The sequence below is a fragment of the Polyodon spathula genome, chromosome 26 (genome assembly GCF_017654505.1).
Source record: "Polyodon spathula isolate WHYD16114869_AA chromosome 26, ASM1765450v1, whole genome shotgun sequence".
In the NCBI taxonomy this organism is placed as follows: domain Eukaryota; kingdom Metazoa; phylum Chordata; class Actinopteri; order Acipenseriformes; family Polyodontidae; genus Polyodon; species Polyodon spathula.
In genome coordinates, this window is record NC_054559.1 from 12,354,001 (window position 1) to 12,376,494 (window position 22,494).

Sequence of the window (22,494 nt, forward strand, 5' to 3'; positions counted from 1 at the left end):
AACTACATGTTTATATACAGTATATGTGTGTGCTTTGGAATCTGAGTTAAGTTCAATCACTGTGTTATAACTGTTATTATATTGTGTTATAACCACTTCAGCTCTAGGCAGATGATTAGTGGTAAATACAATACATTGTAAAATGTACACACTTGATTGGGATAGAAACTGAGGAGGTTATTTTTCAGGGAATTACAAGTGCACGAATCCAAGTTTGGGAGCTTGTGTGGACAGTTTTGTACCAGCAGGTGGCACTATTACCTAACCCAACAGTGTGATTGCATTACGTGGATTTACAGGTAATTTCAAGGCCAACTACAGAATTTCAAAACAGGCAGTGATATTTATATATTCTTGCACCCTCAGCCCAAATAAACTATTGGAATAAAATCACCTCTAAATTTGTAGAGTTGAGCCACGGTGGTAAATGTAATGTACCAGTATGTAGAACCAACACATTTACTCTACTTTTTAATGCACACATGTATATCAAAATAGACTAATTCACTAATAATAGACTATTATATTTCATGTCATATTGTAGACTTTAGATATCATTTGAAACAGCCACATAAAATGACATAAAGTAGAATGACATTTGACCTGTCATTTTGTTAACCTGTTTTTTTTTTTTCTATTATTTAAAATAACACACCATACGTATATCTATTTAACTACAGCACGTGGGTTTGTATTCATGGTCAGGTCATTCTTATATCTGATCTGAAGCTGTAATCTAATTTAAGCACAGTTTAAAAAGTCATCAAATTGCAAAGCAGTCTCGTTGCTGCCACACAGTGTTTGGAACAGCGTATTGCACTTTGTTTTCAGTGCTGGTGTGGTAGTACAGTATCTGGTACAGTAAGTAAAGTTTGATAAAAAGTGTTTGATGTGATGATTTATTTAGTTGTGGGTTCATTCGCTGGCTTTTGTCCCGTTGAAATCTCTGTCATGCCTGTCAGCCTCCTCGTCTGAACCGTCCGCTTCAATGACTCCGCGTCGGCCACCTCCTCGACGCGGAGCGCTGAAGGAGACCTCGTTCCCTCGCCTGGAGCAACGACAGCACAGTCACAACAGTGATAACCAAACAACTACTGTTGACACTTGTTTATACAAAAAACTGTTTCTTGATGATCCAAACTGGATCACAGGTTGAATGTGTTTGTTTCCATTAAGCCCTAGGTGGATAGTACACACACTCATAACGAAATCTGTGCATAGGAGAGCCCCAAACCAGGGTGGCAGGATTGAGGTACACTAGCAAGTGTGCCGTACCTTGCTGCAAACAGTGCCACTGTCATCTCTTTGCTTTCATAAACAACTTGTTTGCAAAAAGGCTGTACATTTTTAGATGATTTGGTAAAGTTATATATATTTAATAAAACAGTTGCATGAAAAATAAAAGGGTTAGTGATTAGCTGTTATTACTAAAACCAAGATTTAATTTGAATCATGGCGCCTCTATCCTTATAGTGACTTTTAAAAAGTACCAATCACTAAAAAAGTTATTTAATGCTGGGACCGCATATGCCATCCCAGTTGTTGTTTATTTTCTATAACAATATTGGCACCATAATTGTATCCTAGTGTATGATATAGAATACGTAAATACATCCATAAAATGAAAGCATGTTCTGCTTATTAGGAAGCCAATGTCAAAGAGGTAATGAATGACAAAGCAGATTAACTGAGCACTCAAACTCGTTCGATTCCATGTGAAAAAGTTCAGTTTAGAATGGTCGCCAAGCCTTTATTAGTGTACAGAGACCCACAGACAAGGCTGCGTGGGGTGTAGGTAGACAGCACAGTAAGATAGAGAGAGCTGGCGATGGGTAAAACAGATGTTGCATATCTTAACGCTTCTGTACCTGTCAGGTCACTGCGAGAAGTCCTGAGTGCCTCTGCAACAAAGACAGAGCAGTCATGCCATGATGATCTCGTCAGATCGCAGAAGCTAAGCAAGGTCAGGCTTGGTCAGCACTGGATGGGGCCAGAGCTCAACCAATGCCTGTTTTTTAATTGGGGTTCCTAAGTGATAAAGTGGGGGGAAGAGTCCACTACAATGGCAAATCAAATAAGTTTTTTTCTGCCCTGGGAGTACATCTGAGCCTATTGTTTTATGTTTAAATATCTTCAGGTAAAAGAGGCAATAAAGACAAGGCAAAGACAAAACCGAACAAATGAGTCCAGGTATCTATAACTAGGCCTCCTATTCGGTGTTATCTGGTGCTTTGTAATTACAGTTCAGTGCATCTGCTGCACTTGCTCTAAGCTTGCTGTTGAGCGAGGTTTGCCATTAGCTGTACCGCAGTGGAATGGTTTAATTCAGACTACACAGCTGTTTGTATGGAGGGGCTGTCCGGCTCTGGTGCTCTTACCTGAGCTTGTTCTTTAGGGCGGCGACCTCGCGGCTCATGGCATCGCTGGCCTCGGTGGCCTCATCAAGCTCGCGCTGCAGCTTCCTGCGGGCGGCGGTGATGCGTTGGGCCTCCTCCTCAGACTCCTCCAGCTGCCTCTTGAGCTGCTTCACCCGCGCGTTCACCTTCTCCGCCTGGGGGAGAGGAGTCAGAGTCGTGAGCGACTAAACACATTGTGGGTTCTGAGGAAAATTTTTCCAGTACTGTGGTAAGTATGATAATTCTGTACCTGGTCTTTGTACTGCTCGGCCTGTTTCCTCTCATCCTCCACCTGCATCATCATATCCTTCAGCTTCTTCTCCTTCTGCTTAAGCCCCTTGGCGGATGCCAGTTTCTCCCTGCAGACACAAAGAGAGAGAGAGACACACATTGAGAGATCTTGAGGAGGGAGAGCTAGACAGAAAGAGGTATAAAGGGTAGGGGAGGAAAGGGCAACAGACCTGGCTTCCTGCTCCAGCTGCTCCTCCAGCCCTTGGACCTTGGCCTCCAGTGAGGTGATGGAGGTCTTGAATTTGGACTTGATGGTTCCCTCCATCTCCTGCAGCTTGGCCTTGAGCTCCTTGTTCTGACGCTCCAGCTGTTGCCGGGCGCTGTCATTCTTCTGGGCAGTGCTGCGCTCTGTCGCCAACTCGTTGTTCAGCTGTTCTGTCTGGGGTGGGGGGGGGGGGGGGGGGGGGGGGGGGGGGGGGGGGGGGGGGGGGGGGGGGGGGGTGAAGAGAGGAGTGACTACCCACAGAAGCAACTGCAGAAAACAGCTGACTATAGACATCATAAAAACACACTCCCCTTTTTCATAATTTTATAATTTGGCTTGCCCAACAGACCATCTCCTGTAGCCCCTGACTTTTAAATTTGAATTCCCTCCAACCTGCTAACTGCCCTTCCCCTTTCCCTAGCTGCATCCAATGGTTCTGCTCTTACCTGCTGCACTGCTTTCTTCAGCCTATCGTTGATCATCTCCATGCTGCTCTGTTCCTCCTCCAGCTCCTCCTCTAGGGCAGAGATCTTGGCCTCTAGACGTCGCTTTTCATCCACCATTGCTGACCTACAGAAAACACATAGTGGACTCTGGTGAGATACACAGCGAAAGTAGCACATGCTCAGCAATACTAGGTGAAAGACATTACACCCCACCCCTCTTGTTTCTCCCCTCACTCACTTTCCAGATGTGTTACTGGACAGTTCATCGGCTAACTCATCCCTCTCGGCCTCTGCCTGTTTCCGAGCGCGCTCTGCTGCTGCCAGATCCTGCACACACACACACACAAACACAAACCCAAGCAGATGGAGCGTTAGGTAAACAGCTTGAGGAATTATTACATTAACTGATTAGATTAGACAGTATCATTGGCAAGGGCTCAGTACCTCCTGAAGCTGCATCAGCTCTGCCTCCAAACTCTTTGCTTTCTTCTCACTCTCCTTAGCGGTGGCCAACACTTCTTCCCGGGCATTGCATGCGTCCTCAAGCTCCCGCTGGAAGTCTTTCACCTGGCCCTATGGGCAGGATTCGCAAACAAGTTCAATACATACGTTCTTTTGCCCATTAACGTCAATATGTTTTTATCAGTGATTCCCCTGGAGTGTTGCACAGAACTGCAAAGATGCCAGTGTGCTCACCTGGATCTTGCGGAGCTGTTTGATGGCTTCATCTCGTCCCTTGGTGACGGCTTCCAGCTGCCCTTCCATTTCCTTGAGATCTCCTTCCAGCTTCTTCTTGGCGGTGCCCACCAGGACTCGCTGCTTGCGCTCGTCCTCCAACTCGGTCTCAAGTTCACGCACCTAAATGGGGAGGCAGGAGAGGCGTAAGCACCCACCAAAATCTCCCGCACTTTGGTATTCATCAAAATGAGCCATGTTTTTTCCATTTCTCAGGTTTACTAATAAATGACTTCTAATAAGGGACCGATCATTTTATAGTGACAAGAATGACTAAATGATGTTTCTTGACAGGTTCTCCAGCACATTTTGTGTGCCCCATGTTCTGTGTGTTTTAATGTGTGCTGGTACCTGTTTTCCCAGCTGTCTCCTCTTCTCCTCGCTCTGCTCGTCACGCCCCTGCAGGTCCCTCTCAAACTGGGCCTTGAGTGCCTGCATGTTGACCTCCAGTCGCAGCTTGGCGTCCTCGGTGGCCTGCAACTCATCCTCCAACTCCTCCAGCTGAGTCTTCATCTCCTCCACCTGCGTCTCCAGGGCGCGCTTCGACTTCTCCATCTCGTGGACCTGGGGAGGGACGGAAGTAGCGTGGGTGTCTGAGCTAGCAACAACACCAAAATAAACTGGTACCAATTCAATAAGTCACAGTTGAACTCACGCTCTTGCCGACATCGTCCTTGGAGCTGACCAGATCTTCCATCTCAGTGCGGAGCTGCTTATTGATCCTCTCAAGCTCCTCGCGGGAATCCTGGGCCTCATCCAGTGCCCGGGCCAGGGACAGAGCTCGTGTCTCCTTCTCGCGGGCCTCCGCCTCAGCGCGGTCCCGTTCATCCGCATACTTATTGGAGATGCTCTTTTCTTCTGCCAGCATCTGAGGAGAGAATGGGGGACAGTGTGTGAGAGGGTTGTGAGGAGAGGAGAGGTAAAGTGTAAAACTAGAGATGTTCATCTCAAAGCATTAGCGAGAGAGATAGAGAAAGAAGCAGTTGGGAAAAATGCTTGAGAAAGATAAACGTTAGACTAACCTGGTCAAACTTCTTCTGCTTCTTCTCCAGGTTGGAGACCAGCTGTCTCTGGCTGTCAAGATCCACAATCAGGTCTTCCAGCTCTTGCTGCAGGCGGTTCTTTGTCTTCTCCAGCTTGTCATAGGCTGAGGCCTTCTCCTCGAACTGTGTGTTTGCTGCCTCCACATCACGCTGCAAGCGCTTCTTCCCCTCTTCCAGCAGCTCCACAGAGCTCACAAACTCCTCCAGCTTCTTCTTTGAATCTAATAGCTGGGGACAGACCGGAGGAGGGGGGCAAAGAGGATAAATAATGAGTCCATACCAAACTATATAACCCTAACCCTCTCCAATTGAGTGAGTTAGGAAGAAAAATCCAGTCATTCATTTCCTAACCCTCCAAATGAGATGAACTCTTCAGTTTATACCTTTACTCATTTAACAATAGTTTTGTGTGACCACCCTCCCTTAACCCTGCAGTGATGCTTCTAGCCGGCAAGCTGTGTGGGATGTGCCCGAGATGTTCCTCTTTAGGGTTCCTCTCTCAACCATGTGGCCCCTACCCTTCAGAGGTAACCAAACCCCTCCCTGACCCTCCCGGACTCTGCTGACCTGTATGTTGAGTGTGGAGATGTTCCTCTCCACGTTCCTCTTGGCCTCCACCTCTTCTTCCAGCTGCTCCTGCAGTGTGTTTCGCTCTTCCTCCACCTGTCTCATCCGGGTGGTCACGTTGAGCTTCATACGAGTCTCCTCTGACAGCAGCTCCTAACATCAGTACAGTAAATATTTCACATTGTATGGTAACGGTTAATATCAAAAGGTAATGATTGATATCACAAAGTAACGATTAATATCGTAAGCTACAGGCTAATATTGTAAGGTATAGGTTTACGATGCAAGATATGCTATCATAACATACTCGGTAACACTAAAAGAATGCATGATAAACCTTAGTTTGCTTTAGTATAACAGATCAGAGATTAGCGGTAGACACACAGATAAACAGACAGATGTTTATACCTGTGTGTCCTGCAGCTGGGAGCTCAGACTGGACACATCCTTGCTCAGTTTGATGTTTTTCCCCTCAGCCTCATTTAAGAGATTGGTTACGCTGTCCAGCTCATTCTGTAGAGAGAAAGAAGAATTCCCAGTTATACACATTCACAGCATTCCTCATGTACCAGATTCTGCTGACTAAGAGATACATACCGACAGTTTGGAGACGCGCTCTCCCAGCTCTGCTTTTTGTTTCTCCCCATCATTGTATTTGGCCTGCAGGTCGGTCAGCTGTCCTTCTAGCTTCTTCCTCTTGTGTTCTACCTCCTGCTTGGCCTGAGACAGCGAGCTCACATCCCTGGCCAACTCTGCGTTCTCCTTCTCCAGAGCCTGCTTCGCCTTGTCCAGGTTAGCTTTCAGCTGCAGGTCAGGGATATGACAATACGTATGAGCGAGAGGGACCCAGTATCTGGAGATTTGTAGCTCCCTCAACCACTTCCCCACAAGTACTTCATCTGTTCTTATCAATGCAGCACTGATTAGGTCAGTCCAAACCTAAGCCTCTTCCATTCCCTCACTTTCCTAGCAATTTTCGGAATGGCTCTAATTCTCCCCATGACTGTTACACTCGTTGACTCATACCAGTTTTGTATGTCACCTTTTCCCAACTCACAGTACTCAATTAGTCGCCCTACCCATTTTAGTGTTGCCCTTCCCTTTTACTTTGTACCTGTTTGGTAAGGCCCATTCCCCCTAGCCAATTACCCGCTTGGACTGCTCCAGCTGTTCAGTGAGCTCCTCCACAGCCTGTGTTTGTTTCTGTCGCATTTCCTGCATCTGTGCCTCGTGGCTGCGGCCCTCCTCCTCCAGAGCTTTCTTCAGGATTGTCACTTCCTGCTCACGCTTTGTCCTGCAAGACACACACAGCGCAGCTCAGATCTAGCCCACCAGTACAACTACAGTTTTTGTAAACTCGCCAATGATGTGTGTGTCAACCAATTAAGCAATTCATCAATTCCAGGTAAATGTGATCAAGTCTGGCGAGATGTTATGTTTTAAGTACTGGCACTTTTCTCCAAGTTGAGAATGAGAGCTTCCCCACTCTGAAGTGCATCTCAGTCCTCAATCTTACCTGACCTGGAACCCCATCACCTCATTATTGTGCCTCTCTCAGCCAGAGAATGCAAATTGAGCTGCAGTGTTAGGTGGTTTTATGGTGTGGATAATTGTCCACTGGGGGCTAGGTTGCTACCATACTCTTATTTTAAGCACTGGTGAATCAGCCCAGGGAATATCCCTACCGGAGCTCCTGCTGTGTGGCTGTGCTGTCCAGGGTGTCCTCCAGCTCACTCTTGAGTGCCTCCAGCTCCTCCCCCAGGTCCCGCTTGTATTTCTCAGCCTTGTTGCGAGCGGCACGCTCCGAGTCCAGGTCCTCCTGCAGGTCTGAGATGTGCCCCTCCAGCTCCCGGATCTTCTTCAGGGCGTTGTTTTTCTGAGCCGTCTCATCGTCCAGTCTGGGAGACACAGCGTACAGATTAGAAACACATATCACTGATGTATTTATGTATCATGCGGAAAGGCTGTGTGTTTTTCACGGTTTACATGGATTTCACAATTCCCATTAAATTTGCTCATTGTCGTGTATGTAGCTTCCAGTGAAAATTCCGATTTCTGAAGCAATGTAAATATACGTATTTATATTACTACGGGAAACATTTTTTCTTATTTTCACACTACCTGTTGCACTAGATTTAGGAACATCAAAGATTGCTCTGTCTAGTGCAAAAGGACATTTCAGCCCTAATCATAGGCCAGATAAACAAAATTTGACCTGGTTGACCAAATAAATCCAATTGCCTTATTCCTTTTGACTTTATTATGGCTAATTTACGACCAGACCAATTTTAGAACAGTTATGGACCAGATTTTGCTTAAACTGATTGCGGTCATCATGTATTTTCCATACCGCCCCAGGGCATTCTGCAGCTCCTCCTCTTTCTTGGCCAACTGTGCTTTCAGCTCGGCGATCTGAGCCTGGAGGTCGGCTATCTGCTCTTGGAGATCGTTCGCCTCCGCTTCCAGCTTCCGCTTCCCCTTGTCCAGCTCCTGACGAGTCTTCTCCTCCTTCTTGAGACGCACTGTAAGAAAAACGAAGAGCTACCTTGAGGCTTTAGTCATCGACTGGGTACCATATTAACAACTTGTAAGATTACAGGAAAGGCGACAAAGATGGTAACGGAGACAAGACGTTACCTTCGAGCTCAGAGATCATGGACTCGTGTTTGTTCTTCAGCTTGGTCAGGTTCTTGGATTTCTCCTCCTCCTCTGCCATGTTTGTGCTGAACTCCGCAATTCTCTCCTCCAACAGCTTCCTCTCCTGAAGTCATCAATGAACAAGGAAGATATCTGTCACTCTGAAAGTTTGCCTACTTGACTTATTTATTTTGGTTTTTATAATTTTGCAAAAGTTATGAGAATTCTATAAATGGCAGAAGTCTTGTTCCTAAGTTTTGGGGTTTGAACCATGACCTTGTGGCACCCAGTACCTGTAGAAAGGTTACCTCGGCGCTCCCACACACACAGCACACACACACACCTTGAGCAGCTTATTGTTCTGGTCATCCATTATCAGGACTTCATCCTCCAGTTTCTTGATCTTGCCCTCGGCCGTCACCTTCTCCAGCTGCAGCTTCTGCCGGGCATCCTCCTCCTCCTCTAGCTGCTCCTCCAGCTCCTAAAGAGAGACAGCAACAGGGTCTCAGTAAGGGAGACATTGGATAGCACCAGAGTTACGTTTTAAAGATAACATAAGGGTTAGGAACAGTGTTAGGCAAGAAGACTCAAGTATTAGGGCTCCTTTATTAGGGTTGGGGGCAAAGTCAAAGTTATTGTTTATTTTTTCATGTATTAAGTTTGTTAGCCAGGATAGGACTGTAGACATGTTACATCATATTTACATAATAGAAGACACAGGAGTCCCGGCAGACACAGGATATTATATAATTTCAGTTCTCCAATTCACATCTAAGAGAGACTGTGACTTCAGCCCATGCAGAAACACCATGCAGCTAAAATGCCTCAGTGGCAGGCAACTGCACTGGGGCCCATGCACTCTAAGGGCCCTAGAGGGGTCCAAAAGTTTCCTTCACATTTATATTTGCAGATGTTACCTTCATATTCATATCATTGTAGCTACCAGTGCCAGTAATTACGTTTTTATTCTCCCTCGTTTCATCAGGTACTGCTATTGTCTTAATTACGTTTTTTTTTTAAATGATTGAATTAAAATTCGCTTCCTAAATTTTTTTTTTCTTCTCTCGTAACTGTCTTTGCATGGAGGCTGGTATGAGGCACTGTTTTATGTCTCTTTTTCAAACTCTGTGACTACTTGTATTTTAGCCTAGTGGTCTCTCAATATTGCCAAACACTTTCCTACTGTGCAGTATTGGAAGTAAGAACGCACGCAAAACACAATTCAGGTAGGTGAATAGAAAAAGCTTCTTATTATATAGCTGTACACTGTTTCACACATGCTAACATTCTACTGATAAAATATTATTAAATACTGCACACTTGACTTGGCATGTTATGTTTATAAAAGTATTACATAAAGGTCAGTGCCCACAATAAGGTCCTGCACCAGGGCCCATCTTTCTCTTCCTTCTCCAGTGCAACCCTACCTGCATCTGCTGCTGCATCTTCTTCTTCTCTCCCTGCAGCACCACGTTGCGTTCCTCTTCCTCCTCAATGCGAGCCTCCATCTCATGCAGGATCTCCTCCAGCTCCTGTTTCTTGGCGGACAATCGAATCCGCATCTCTTCTGCCTCTGCGTACAGTTCCGTCTCCGCCTGCAGCTGCTCCTGGAGGTGATTCTTCTCCTCTACCAGCTAGGGGGGGATGAGAGACACACAGGGTCAGAGAGAGGCCTGGGGGAGAGAGAGAGAGAGAGAGAGAGAGAGAGAGAGAGAGAGAGAGAGAGAGAGAGAGAGAGAGAGAATCCTTGAGCAGTGTTACCTGTGTATGTTTCTGAGACAGATCCTTCAGTTCAGTCTCTGTCTTTTGATACAACTCTTTAGTTCTGTGCAACTCATCTTCTTTCAAGTGCATTTCTTCCTCCTGTCGGGTGACCTGCAGCAGTGGCTTGACCTAGTGGGAATAGAGCAGGGGGTTTAACCTGGGGTTGAATAGTGCAGATAGAGAAGAGAAGAGAATAATGCTTAGCATTGAGTTGAGATGTGTGAAAAGGACCCCACCTTGGTGAACAGTCTCCACCACTGCCAGTTGCGCAGTTTCAAGTAGGCAGCACAGTTTCTCTGGATCACCTTCATGGCGGTCAGCTGCTGCTGTCTCTTAGCGAATGCCCTACGAAGGAAAACAGGTCAATTAGATTATTATTATTATTAAGACATATAGCAGACATTTTTATCCAAAGTGACTTACAGAGACTAGGGGGTGAACTATGCATCACCACTGCTGCTGCAGAGTCACTTACGATAGGACCTCGCTTTTACGTCTCATACAAGGAGGTTAGGTGACTTGCTCAGGGTTACACGCGGTGAGTCAGTGGCTGGGATTGAACTGGGAATCTCCTGGTAACAAGTCCCTTTCTTTAACCACTGGACCGTCTAAATCTGTGTCACTTGCTTACTGACAATTTGAAATGTCCAAAAGTAGCCCTGGTACTAGGATACAATCTTTCAATATGCTGAAAGATTCGCCTTGAAGGCACAGGGAATACATTACAATATTCAAAGACACGGCAGCAGGGCGTCTCCTTTCCATACTCACTTCCTAGCGAGGTGGCCACGGGCCTGGGCCTGGAAGGCAATGATGACGACGGTGACCTTCATGTCTCGCTCCTCTTCCAGGTGAGCCAGCACTCCCGTGCGGAAGAAAATCTTGCTCTGACCAATCCGGTAGAGGTTTGGGTCCAGCTCCAGGGCTTTGATCTGTGTGAGGGGAGGAAACACAGCAACAGGAGTTTGTTTTATTACTCTGCCAGTGCTGATCTGGCCTCAGCAATTTAAAAATGCTCCCCATAAATGCTTTAGGTCCTATTCTACACTCTTTATCCAGAGTTAGTAAGAACGATAAGGCCCAGCAGTCCTCCCCCTATCCCCAACTTCAAAACACTGCTGCTTTGCATTAACATTTAATGGAATCCACAAACAGCCAATCACACCGTGAGAAGATTTCCCATGGAAATCATGTCTGATTCTCAAACGCAAGCCTAACATGTGTTGGAATAGTAAAAGTGTAATCATCAATAGAAAAAAATATACATAATAAAAATGGGGTTCAGTAAATCCATAATTATATTTCACTCACCATAATAGCACAGGCCTGTTTGCCGTCCATGAAGCCTTTAGGAATAGACCCAGCAGCCAGAATTTCATATCTGTGAAGAAACAACAACAATAACAGCAATACTAATAATACAATAATGCGAATTACAGACTGCTTTGGTTTTTCTGGTAGTAATGATCTCAAGTTAAAGGTGGCCTCTAATGTCAGCTAATTCAAGGATAACATTGCGATTATATGTCGTTGAAGATTTATAAGGTAATGATACTGGATAACAGTTTATTAGAAGGTGGTATAAAGTAAGGAAATGTGAGCAATTAGAGTGCAAATGGCAAAAAAACAGTAAGGTGACTTTGGCAAAGGTAGAGCTGCTAAGGCAACGACCCACTTGGCCTTAGGCTTAGAATTTTGAGTGATAAGGCATGTCCAGGAGTGTATGAGAACGGTGAACTATGATAAACTAGTGTCTAACGCTCTCTCCCAGCGGAACTGTTAAAGATTCTGGAATGCTCACCTCTGTCGGAACTCCTGGAAGATGACACGGTTGGGGAAGCCTTGTCGGCAGATTCTGATCCCTTCCAGGACGCCATTGCAACGAAGCTGCTCCAGGACGAGGTTAGCGTCCAGCTTCCCAGACTGGGGAGGGGGAGAGACAGAGACAGGAGGTCAGACACTGTTTTAGGTTTTTGGAAAGATATTACTAAAACGCGGTGGGTTTAAGGGCTCTTTGTTGTGCGTACCCTCTTCTCGTGGTTGGGGATGATGCACCGCACAAAGTTGGGGTTGGTGTTCCTCAAAGTGGTCATCAGCTTGGTCAAGCTCTCTTTGTATAGCTGGCCCACTGTGCGGAACATGCCCTTCTTGGTCTTGGAGGCGCTAGGCGCAGAGCTGTCTGACATTTTCGTCATCTGATCCAGCCCAACAATGCGGTCGACTGGGGTACACAGGGGTAAATTAGTCGCTCATGAAACACATGTTAAGCATTTTGTCTTATCCAAGAACTCAATATGCTGTACAAATACAGAAACATATCAGTAATTCAATGGTACTTTTTGGAAAGGGAGTTTTGGAAGATATCACAAATAGGAGTAGGAGTAAGTTGGAAACTTAATAGCCTTTGAATTACATTAATGCTATAAAATGTTATAAAAAGCCAGCACTACAATGATATTTGAATGCCAGTAAACTCGACAGGAATATCCTGTCAATCCTGCAGATGCTCACCATCTTTCCAGAGGTCCGCCACATACTGGCTGGAGGAGTTGTTCAGGAGGGCGGTGACGTTGTCATTTAGGGGGTCCATGTTCTTTGTCAGCCATTCACTGGCATTGTAATTAACCTACATGGAGTATTTGAAAGAAATCTGTTACAGTTTCAACAAGAAAGGAAGCCATTAAGCATCTCCATCTTGTAGATGTAGATTCACAGTCGTAACGAAGATAAACAATACTGTACAAAATACATCAATTATCTTAAGACCGCCTCACCTGGCCGGCGTAGTGCAACACCGAGAACTCAGTCTTGTCCTTGAGCTGCTTGGGCTTCTGGAACTTGGGGTGGTTGGCTTGCTCAGAGCAGAGTTTCTCCACAAAGGATGTATCTGTTGCCTTGGGGAACCAGCACTCCTCGTCCAGCAGTGCCAGGATACCAGGGGGGTTATTCTGCAGAAGACAAGGGGGGTGAGAATGAGATCTGCTGGTCTTTCCATGAGCTAGACAAAGGGATTCAGTTCCATCCCAAAGTTGATCCACATGCATGACAGACTCACCGGTCTCTCAATCAGCTCGATGCAGGGCTGCAGATCCAGGCCGAAGTCGATGAAGTTCCACTCGATGCCCTCTCGCTTGTACTCCTCCTGCTCCAGGATGAACATGGTGTGGTTGAAGAGCTGCTGCAGCTTCTCGTTGGTGAAGTTGATGCAGAGCTGCTCGAAGGAGTTCACCTGAAACACAGAGACAGGTCAGACACTATAACCAGTGACACAAGAGCTTAGGGAGCTGTGCCCCGCGTCTCAGAGTAGAAGTTACTCTCACCTCAAAGATCTCGAAGCCGGCGATATCCAAGATGCCCAGGAAAGACGCCCCTTGCCTCTTGGTTTTGTCGAGTGCCTTGTTGACGCGAGCCAGAATCCATTTGAACAGACGATCGTACTTTGCCTTGGCCAGGGCCTCCACAGCAAAGTCTGCCTGTGAGGGAAGGGAGACCAAACAAAAAGGTATTCTTTTTTTAAATTCATTACCTGTTAAATAAATACATTTATATAAATTTGATTATTGGCAGTGATCAATAGAATACAGTATATAAATGTTGGTAATGACCAACCTGCTCTTTGGTCTGTGCTTTCTGGACCACTTCGCGACCCACTTTGATACGTGGGGTGAGGATGGCTCGTGTGAAATCTGTCACACTTATCCCCAGCAGGTGGCACACTTTCTGGGCAGCTGAAGATGGAACAATGAATACAGTTAGTGAAAATACAGAACACTGAAGTTTATAACAGAACTGAAGAATTTAATTTAATTTAATTTGATTTTATTCAAAATATGTTTGAACCAAGCTGCATCTTAACCCATTAACTCAGTTGAGGACAGGCTACTTAGTAATTTTTTGGAGTATTTTTATTTGTTATGCTGTTATTTGAATTCTCTTTAATTATATTATTATGATAACTTCCCTTTCATCCCTTGTGAGGTTGTTAAACCCAGAGCAGCTGCTGGAATACGGCTGCCCTCGTACCTGTGTTATCAGGCATGGAGGCCTGGTCATTGTTCCTCTCCTTCTTGAACTCGATGTTTCCAAGCTGCAGAACTGAGGAGACAATCTTCAAGATGCCTGAGGGCAAGAGAGAAACGGGAGAGGGAGTGAGGGAGAGGAACAAGAAAAACACACTGCTTCCAACAGATCTATCAGGAGCTCTCCAGTTATGGCCATCAGTCACAGGAAACCAGATGTTTAATATTTAATTTACAGGGTGCTCTACCTCCACCTCTCACCCCTCATCTCACACCCCAGACCTCCACGGGTCCCCCACCTGTCTGCTCTTCCTCGTTGAAACCCATAATGGTCATGGCCTCCACAGTCTCCTCAAACATCTCACTGTCTGATGCTCCTGGGACAGGAACGTGCCCTGCCATGAGGAAGCGATAATCCCCAAATCCTTCCAGCAGCAGATCCTCTGCAACAGAGAGAACAATTGGATTCTCTGGTTCCTGACAAGTGTGTTTACTAAAGACTGGGTTAATGACCAAGGGTAGAGAAACATCCAAACCCCTTTTATTCCGAATATACCTACATTTGTACTCAGTGTTGCATCTAGAATACAACTCAGAAATAAAATTTGGAGATTGAGCAAAGGAGTTATTAATATTAGATTTATTTAACAGAGTATCAGTGCTCCATTCAGAATACTGGAGGTAGACAGAAACGGCCAAAGAAACCTGCCGTTGTTTAAGGGAGATTAGTATGTATATTATCAATGTATATAATCAATTACAAATGAAAGAAAGAAGGCATGGAGCTCCTTACTGCGTTGCTGCTCTCCAGCCCCTGCCAGCAGATAGTAGAAGATGTGGAAGGCTCTCTCGATCTTGGCTTGACGGATACAGCGGGATTTCTCCAGCAGATCTGTGGTGACACTGTTAAGGACAGTACCTTCAAGAAGAAACTTCTGCACTCTAGCAACATTCCTCAAATTACGTGTCACAGCATATTCTAATAGCAGCAGAACTGGAACTACAATGTAATTAATCTCTGCTGTTTGTTTTGCAAAATATTGCTTTTAGACTTTACCATTACCTTCCTGTAATGTAGTTGAGCATGATCCCACAGTTACCACCAAAGAAAGAGACGATCTTCACTTAAGGATTGGAGAAAGACTTTCCTGAATTTATTGTGACGAAACAACGAGATTCTGTTTAAACTGCATGGACAGCAGAAAAGTACAGTATTCTTTGTGGAAATATACCGCTCAAGTTTGTATATATTTTGCAGGTTAAAAATAAAGTTAACTTCCACCCAAGTGGGTCACAGTATACCAGGCCGCAGTAAGGATACAGGTCTCAATATTGGCTCCCACAATGTAGCCAGTCACGTCAAAGTTGATGCGGATGAATTTACCCTGGGTGGGGGTGGGGGGTGGGGGTTAGAGCAGAATTTAATAACATACATTTGAACTGTAAAATCTATACTAAACCAGTGAAGTTGATACTGCTTTCTAAACTATTTCACTTGCTTGAAATGCACAGTATTAAACATCAGTTCTGATTCCCCACTACTAAGGAATAATACAATAGTACAATAATAATAGGTGCAGCGTGGACAGTGAGTCTGCTACTTACGAATCGGGAAGAGTTGTCGTTCTTGATGGTCTTGGCATTCCCGAAAGCTTCCAGGATGGGATTGGCCTGGAGCAGTTGCTTCTCCAGTTCCCCCTAAAACAGCCAGGACAACAAAGGGTTAACTATCCTCTGGGAATACGGTGTTTGGGGAGCAGCTTCACCAAACTGCTGCCCCAACGAAGTGAGGCAAAGAAAATGTTTTCCTTTTGCTGCTTTTTGACAGAATAGTGCGCAACACTGTAGACACTGTAAGCCCTCACCACCGTGTATACACAGGCCTCAACTGGCTGTCCTGATGTGGCAAGCAGGATTGCAGCACAGTGAAGCAGGAGTGTCTTCCCAGAGAGCCCAAATCCAAAGAGAGATATGGATTCAGCTGACAAGCAGTCCCTGGAAGTGATGGTGTGTGTGTGTGTGTGTGTGTGTGTGTGTGTGTGTGTGTGTGTGTGTGTGTGTGGTTATGCATATGTACTACTTGTGTGCGTACATACAGGTATTAGTATGCAGAGTATGTGTATTTTTGTGTAAATTTAGGTTTAACCCTTCCGCTGCAGTGCCGCTAGAAACCGTTTATGGATGAACAATGGTGTAATGGTGAAGTTAAACGCCCATTTTAAGCCATGTTAAATAACTATTGGCTGCTTATGAAATGACTGACATCTCCAAAGGCTCCAACAACCAATCAGGGATGGTTTTATATACCTTCAAAATGAAAGTAAAGTTAGACAGACAGAAGACTAGATTTTTTGTTTTTTGTTCTCTGTCGGAAGATTCAACAATCACAAGTACAAGCTTACCAGAATTCATACTAAATCGTCCAACATGTTTATAAACCCAAAATAAATTAACTAAATATTAACTGTAGTGAAACATTCATAGGATGAACTTCAGGGATGGCTCTCCAATCAAAATGCATTTCACTAAAGCCCCAGGCCAATAGAGATCCAACATTTCAGTATCTGTGTTTTGTTTTTTGATTACTGCATATGCCATGATTTTTAAAGCACAGTATTACTGGAGAGCAGACTAAACTGCTTTACACAACCAAGAATGCTGTATATTTTTACAGAAGATGTTGATGAGTTGACAGATCGATCTGATGGCGAACTTCTTCACACATTCCTTCTTTTATATATATATATATATATATATATATATATATATATATATATATATATATATATATATATAAGACAGATCGATGTAAAAGATAGATAGATATACACTATATACAGATATATAGAGATGAATACATAGATAGATACTTAGATGCGCAGATAGATCATGGACATACATGCACCTGTTTGACTCCTTCACACAGAGGATAATATTCACAAAAGCTCAAAGTGACAAATTCAGCTATTGTTTCACAGAAGTCCTGAAAAAAGGCCCAAAAGCAGGTTTGGGGGTTCGAAACAGGCAGACCCTGATAATAGTCTGTGGCAGTAAATTGGAGAATGGTCTGATTAGTTTAGCTTGTGCCATATGCCATATATTTTCAGGTTGAACCAAACTTTCAGGAAAACTGTAAAAGTTGCCTTTTACATCCAAATTTAAAAAATAAACTCTACACACACTGTGCATTAACTTCATACAGGCAGCTAGCTGTCCTCACCCCTAGGAGTACCACAACCCTCCTCTGCCCCAGGTATTTATTTGGGGTGTGGGGGGGGGACTGACAGAGGGAGACAGCGAAGCTGGCCAGTGCTCACTCTTCATTCTGTGGTTAACCTTTTCAGTACCAGGAGCATCCTAAAAGCGGTCCTGATGCTGAAAGGGTAAACATGAAAAACAATACTGTTTCAAAAACATTCCGTACCGCCCAGGATAGAAAATACTGCAGTGAAGCTATTGGAAAGTATAGCTAGTGTAGCACATGGAGTACTCACTTTGAGTAGGTGTGGAAACCTCAGTATGGGTTCAATGGCTCATGTTCTACAAATTCTAATTTAAAATCTACTTCTTGCATGACAGTCAGTTCTTTAAAAAACACTGTCTTTAGACCTTTAAAGTAAATGTTGGTTTATCTGATGATGACTGATTTGACCATTTTATTAATGTATGTATTTACTTATTCATGTACATCTGTTTAATTAGTACAATTCCTATACAAACCTAGAGCAGATGTAAAGTTGCTACCTCCTCACCTGCCTTTTATTGCAGTCCTTTGATGCCAGCATGTGATATTAGTGATAGGGAAAGACAGGCATTGCCTGTGTAGCTAATAAAGCATTTACAGTTTCACTACAGTATTCCTCCTGGGCGTATAACCGTTGCATGCAGGTTTGTACCAACGTCACACAGAAACATGTTCCCTGTTACTCACGAAACCAAACTGCGCTCCCGGCTGTTGCTATTTGGAGGAAATTATAATACAGACGTTAAGGTCAGCGGTTAGTTGTACACAGACACCATTTTCTCTTCCACAAAAATAGAATTAGGGACAAATAGGGGGAAAAGTAACACTGTAGCAAGGGCCCACCTCAGAGGAAGATAACTCAGTGCTGAGAGGATATACTGGAAGAGAAGGAATCGCTAGAATCTGAGCTATGGTTCCAATTGCATCACAATGATGCCACCACAAGATACTTAGCAGTGCAAAAGTAACGTTTAGCAACATGACTCTACAGCCCCACAATGGCAGGCCTAACTCTAAATCCATTGTCCCGTTCCATCTCTATCTCTAATTTATTCACCGCTCGTTACTCCGCCAGTAGAGGTCTTTGTCGGGCCACCTGTTGAGGAGAATGGTGACTGGAGGAGATACTCACAGTGATGTTGGTCTCCTTCTTGCCTTTGTGGGAGGACGCGATCACAGCCAGGTACTGAATCACCTTCTTTGTGTTCTCTGTCTTGCCCGCTCCAGACTCACCTCTGATTGTGTGCAGGAGAGAGAGCAATAGGTGTAAAGGAAGGGAGTTATATAATCCACTGCATAAAACGCTCTCCAGCACTGTCATCCTGCATCTAAATAACTACATGACTACAAAAGATTTAGAAGTGAGTAGTTTTTCGAGATTTACGATTATACTGTATTTACATTTAGAAGTGAGTAGTTTTTCGAGATTTACGATTATACTGTATTTACAGTATAATCGTAAATCTCGAAAAACTACTCACTTCTAAATCTTTTGTAGTCATTTTTGTATTACTTTAGTATAAATACATGTTAATTTGGATTCATATGTTGTTTTTTTCTGACTTTATGTGAACGAAAAGACACACATTTGCCCATTTTCCCATTGGAAATAGTGATATTTCAAAATATCACTGTCCTAGTCACAAAAGCAAAGTTTGTGGGGAATAATAGCCATTTTCTACACTTTTGAGGCATAAGCAATTAGGAAATAACACTTACTACCCAGGAACAAAAAAAAAAAAATAATAATAATAATTGTTACATGGTGTAATGAGCATTAACATAAACATTCCATTCTCAGGACTACAGAGCCTTCACCATGTACTTGGTCATTTATCCCATCTTTGATCTCAGCTCCATGTGCAGTGCTGTGATGAATGTCTCAGGCTTGACAGCTAATTCAAAAAGGCAAGCTAAGCCTCTGACTCACTGGCAGCCCCGATTGGCATTTTGTAGCAGGCAGATGATTCCGGGATGCTGGTAGTTTCCTCATAAAGTGGCCTTACCTTGTACAATATGGCTCTGAAGTTCATTACCTGTTATTGTATCTACTGTGTTTATACAAAGTGTAATAACATGCTTTTTGATAGAGCTTAACTCCAGTTTCCATCTTGTGAGTTTAAAAACCAAAATTGCAGTTTTGGCAGGTTCAGTATATAGAACGCAGAACTCATAATACAAAGTCCTGTACAATCAGCTGAGAGCAGGCAAGTTGCATACAGAGCTCACTGCTGTACAGTCCAGCTTGTTAAAAGGTTGCTTCCTTTTACAGCTGCATTTTTAAATAGCCTTTTATAGGCAGGATAGCCATACAGTGGCTGTCACTTTGATTACATATCATCCTTGAAACATCAAGGGGCCTAATTCAGACTTTAAGATCCAGCCAAGATTCAGGATGCAACCGGGTATGGAGGGAACTTAAAAGTAAGTAGTGCGGTTTTGAATAATATAGCGTTACACGTCCCCACGTGTTGCTACAACTGTTCAAATAATGTACCTGCAACTTTTCTTTTCATTGCGAACATCCTGACAACATTTTACACTTATAACTTTAAAGGTTGTTTAAAATCTTTTTTCAAAATGGCTGCTCTAGTGCACTGGATAGTGTAAGGATTATTGATGCGATAGGGAGCACAAAAGCCAGAGCACTTGTTATGGTTTTTTTTTTAAATTTTATTTAATTTTTTATCGCAGCAATTTCAATCTCAGGATTGTGAAGCAATATAAGCCCTATAAACCCCAGTTTAGCTGCTTGCTCCCATAGCTTGTCTGCTGGAGAAGACATACATGCACGCACCAACAGCCGCTCTTCATTTAAAAAGATATTGTGCCCCAAGGATAGTGCTGTACATGAAAGCCAATATCCTAAACAAGAAAAAATGTGTAATTTAGATATTGTAAACAATCCACAGGACAAACTGTGGGTAGCGTGCAGGAAGTGCTTGTTGTGATCTATGAGCAATGAACCCTGGCGTCCATCAGCTTTGAATATAAAAAGCCAGTGGCAGTTTCATGCTTTACTCCCATTTCCTTATCTATCAAAAGAGGCTTTGCAGGAAAAGGCTGTTTGGAGCATAGCTTATAATAAATGAAAAGAAAAAGTGAGGTCTATACATTTATACCAAATCTAATATTCAAACCCTATCCAACAGGAACCACATTCTGACGGTATAGTTTATACTTTACCCTGCCCCTAACCTTAATCCTTATATGGATTTACAATCCCCTCAATTTAAATCTCACACAAACTCCAATCATATCCCCTAACCTGGTTCAATCTCCATATCTATCCAATCCATTTTACAGCTTTCCACTTTGGACTGAGTTCAGATCACCGAACTTGTAACCTCAGCTGGATTCTAACCCAGGTGAATGAACAGTAAATAAACTACAGTACTCTATATATTGTTGACACTCATTCGCTAGTTAGAGCTCTACCTCCTGGGATCAATGGTCTGTATGCTTAACCTCCCCCTATATCTATTCTTGGTCCATCTTTTTGGTTCATTTTATCCAGTCTAAATTTCTCACAGAACGTTGGAGTGATTCCAGAATGCTTCCTGTTCTACAGGGGGGGTCATTCTCACAGTAACTCCTGGAATAACACTTTTTATGGGTTGTTTTCACAGGCAAAAAATGACATAATGTTTGAATATATATATATATATATATATATATATATATATATATATATATATATATATATATATTTATATTTAAAATAAATATAACTTGCCTGCTGCTCACTTTAAACTTGTTGCTCCTGAGCTTGTTGTCTCCCTGAGGACTATGTACCAGTAATCCCTCTCTGTTCTCTGTTCTCAAAGGTTGTAGCTTCCAGCTGGCTCTTCCTGCCTTCCTGCCCTCTAGTTCCTCTAGCTAGTGGGTGAAGGGGGGAGGGCAGCCACTTGAAAAATAACTCCCAAAATAATAAACTTCCTAGTCATTGTTACATTAAAGTTTTGGCTTTTCCGGCATGTGTTAAGCATGTCAGATTCAATTCATTTTGTTTTCTCCTTGACTCTTGGGACACCCAGTAAAGGACAGTGTGTGGATGTAGGTAAGCACCCCAATAAGAGGTATCCTCATTTCTATCCTGTACCTGCTGCAGAAAAGCTACTCCTTTAATCTAATTGTGTAACATAAGTGTAAGCAGACAGATTCATGCCTTTCATAGCCTGGGTGGACAGATTGACACAGACAGACGCAATTTAAAAATCAACAATTTAACTCACGTGCAGAGGATAGACTGGTCTTCACGTTCTGGAACGAGAAAAAATATTGCATAAGGGTTCCATTAAGCGTCTTTTAGTTACAGTGTTACAGCTCAGTAATTACACTGGTGGTTGTGTTAGTTACAATGCCATGACCTGTTTGATGACAAAGCTGATATTTTAAATGATTGCTGGTGTATTTTGTACTGATGACATTTGAGGAGATTTTTGGAATTGGGTATCTGTCATTGGAACGGGGTATATTGAGTCCGATTCAGTTCCCAAACTATTTACAAAAACATGTCCATATGTGAGTGTGGGTGTGTGTGTGTGTGGGGGGGGGGCATCTTTTATAGTGTGTGGGCTTGTGCACACTGACTGACCAGACCAGGTATTTGCATTACCATAGAACATGGTTGCCCCATTCAGTTCCAGGATAAGAAGAACAAAATAAATAAAGAAATAGTCATGATGGTGTCAAACCACAGGTAGGAGAGGAGCTTGTAAATCCACACAGATGAAAGCATTGAGGATAGGACATAGACAAACTACAGCCAGGCTTTCCACTCAGAGAACCCACCTGAATGACTGACGTGATGCTCTTTTATAGGGAGCTTTCTAAACAGATAATTTGTTTCTACAGGCAACAGGTGAGGGCCAATCTGGCCTATTTAGGGTTAACTAGTTGCAACGATTAACCCCTAACTAGATGCACCTGCAGTCTGTTGTTGAATTAGTTCCCCCTGCTGATCACTTGAGGCTATTGCGGGCTCAATCCCACTAAGAGCGCCTCCTGGTGGTGAAAGTGAGATCTTGCTCACAATACACGTAAACAACCACTAATCCTACAGTTCTAGGTCACCATAAAAACCATTAGAAAGACCACAACAATCACAGAGCAAAAACTAAGTCACGTTAAACTCATCACAGCCG

General features: G+C 43.7%; 1 protein-coding gene across 3 annotated transcripts in view; it reads right to left on the minus strand.

The window, feature by feature from the left end:
* The window catches only part of LOC121300769 (myosin-11-like), a 34,089-nt gene continuing 11,595 nt past the window's right edge, over nt 1-22,494 (minus strand). The window contains exons 4-43 of one of the 3 annotated variants that reach the window (XM_041229603.1): nt 21,583-21,610; nt 18,480-18,582; nt 18,035-18,061; nt 15,709-15,801; nt 15,425-15,488; nt 14,897-14,995; nt 14,403-14,546; nt 14,108-14,203; nt 13,694-13,812; nt 13,405-13,557; nt 13,140-13,313; nt 12,859-13,032; nt 12,596-12,710; nt 12,112-12,305; nt 11,886-12,007; nt 11,396-11,465; nt 10,856-11,016; nt 10,321-10,429; nt 10,082-10,213; nt 9,748-9,954; nt 8,664-8,801; nt 8,321-8,444; nt 8,034-8,205; nt 7,369-7,581; nt 6,833-6,977; nt 6,281-6,487; nt 6,092-6,196; nt 5,684-5,836; nt 5,096-5,344; nt 4,729-4,941; nt 4,425-4,637; nt 4,035-4,196; nt 3,783-3,911; nt 3,577-3,665; nt 3,339-3,462; nt 2,858-3,066; nt 2,647-2,755; nt 2,379-2,551; nt 1,869-1,901; nt 963-1,048 (exon numbers count right to left, since the gene is read on the minus strand). In XM_041229603.1, coding sequence (XP_041085537.1) covers nt 1,877-1,901; nt 2,379-2,551; nt 2,647-2,755; nt 2,858-3,066; nt 3,339-3,462; nt 3,577-3,665; nt 3,783-3,911; nt 4,035-4,196; nt 4,425-4,637; nt 4,729-4,941; nt 5,096-5,344; nt 5,684-5,836; nt 6,092-6,196; nt 6,281-6,487; nt 6,833-6,977; nt 7,369-7,581; nt 8,034-8,205; nt 8,321-8,444; nt 8,664-8,801; nt 9,748-9,954; nt 10,082-10,213; nt 10,321-10,429; nt 10,856-11,016; nt 11,396-11,465; nt 11,886-12,007; nt 12,112-12,305; nt 12,596-12,710; nt 12,859-13,032; nt 13,140-13,313; nt 13,405-13,557; nt 13,694-13,812; nt 14,108-14,203; nt 14,403-14,546; nt 14,897-14,995; nt 15,425-15,488; nt 15,709-15,801; nt 18,035-18,061; nt 18,480-18,582; nt 21,583-21,610 — 5,336 coding nt within the window. In that variant the 3' untranslated portion in view covers nt 963-1,048; nt 1,869-1,876. Of the gene's footprint in view, nt 1,049-1,868; nt 1,902-2,378; nt 2,552-2,646; nt 2,756-2,857; nt 3,067-3,338; nt 3,463-3,576; nt 3,666-3,782; nt 3,912-4,034; nt 4,197-4,424; nt 4,638-4,728; nt 4,942-5,095; nt 5,345-5,683; nt 5,837-6,091; nt 6,197-6,280; nt 6,488-6,832; nt 6,978-7,368; nt 7,582-8,033; nt 8,206-8,320; nt 8,445-8,663; nt 8,802-9,747; nt 9,955-10,081; nt 10,214-10,320; nt 10,430-10,855; nt 11,017-11,395; nt 11,466-11,885; nt 12,008-12,111; nt 12,306-12,595; nt 12,711-12,858; nt 13,033-13,139; nt 13,314-13,404; nt 13,558-13,693; nt 13,813-14,107; nt 14,204-14,402; nt 14,547-14,896; nt 14,996-15,424; nt 15,489-15,708; nt 15,802-18,034; nt 18,062-18,479; nt 18,583-21,582; nt 21,611-22,494 lie in introns of all 3 variants that reach the window. The other 2 variants (XM_041229601.1, XM_041229602.1) reach the window with 2 other exon arrangements.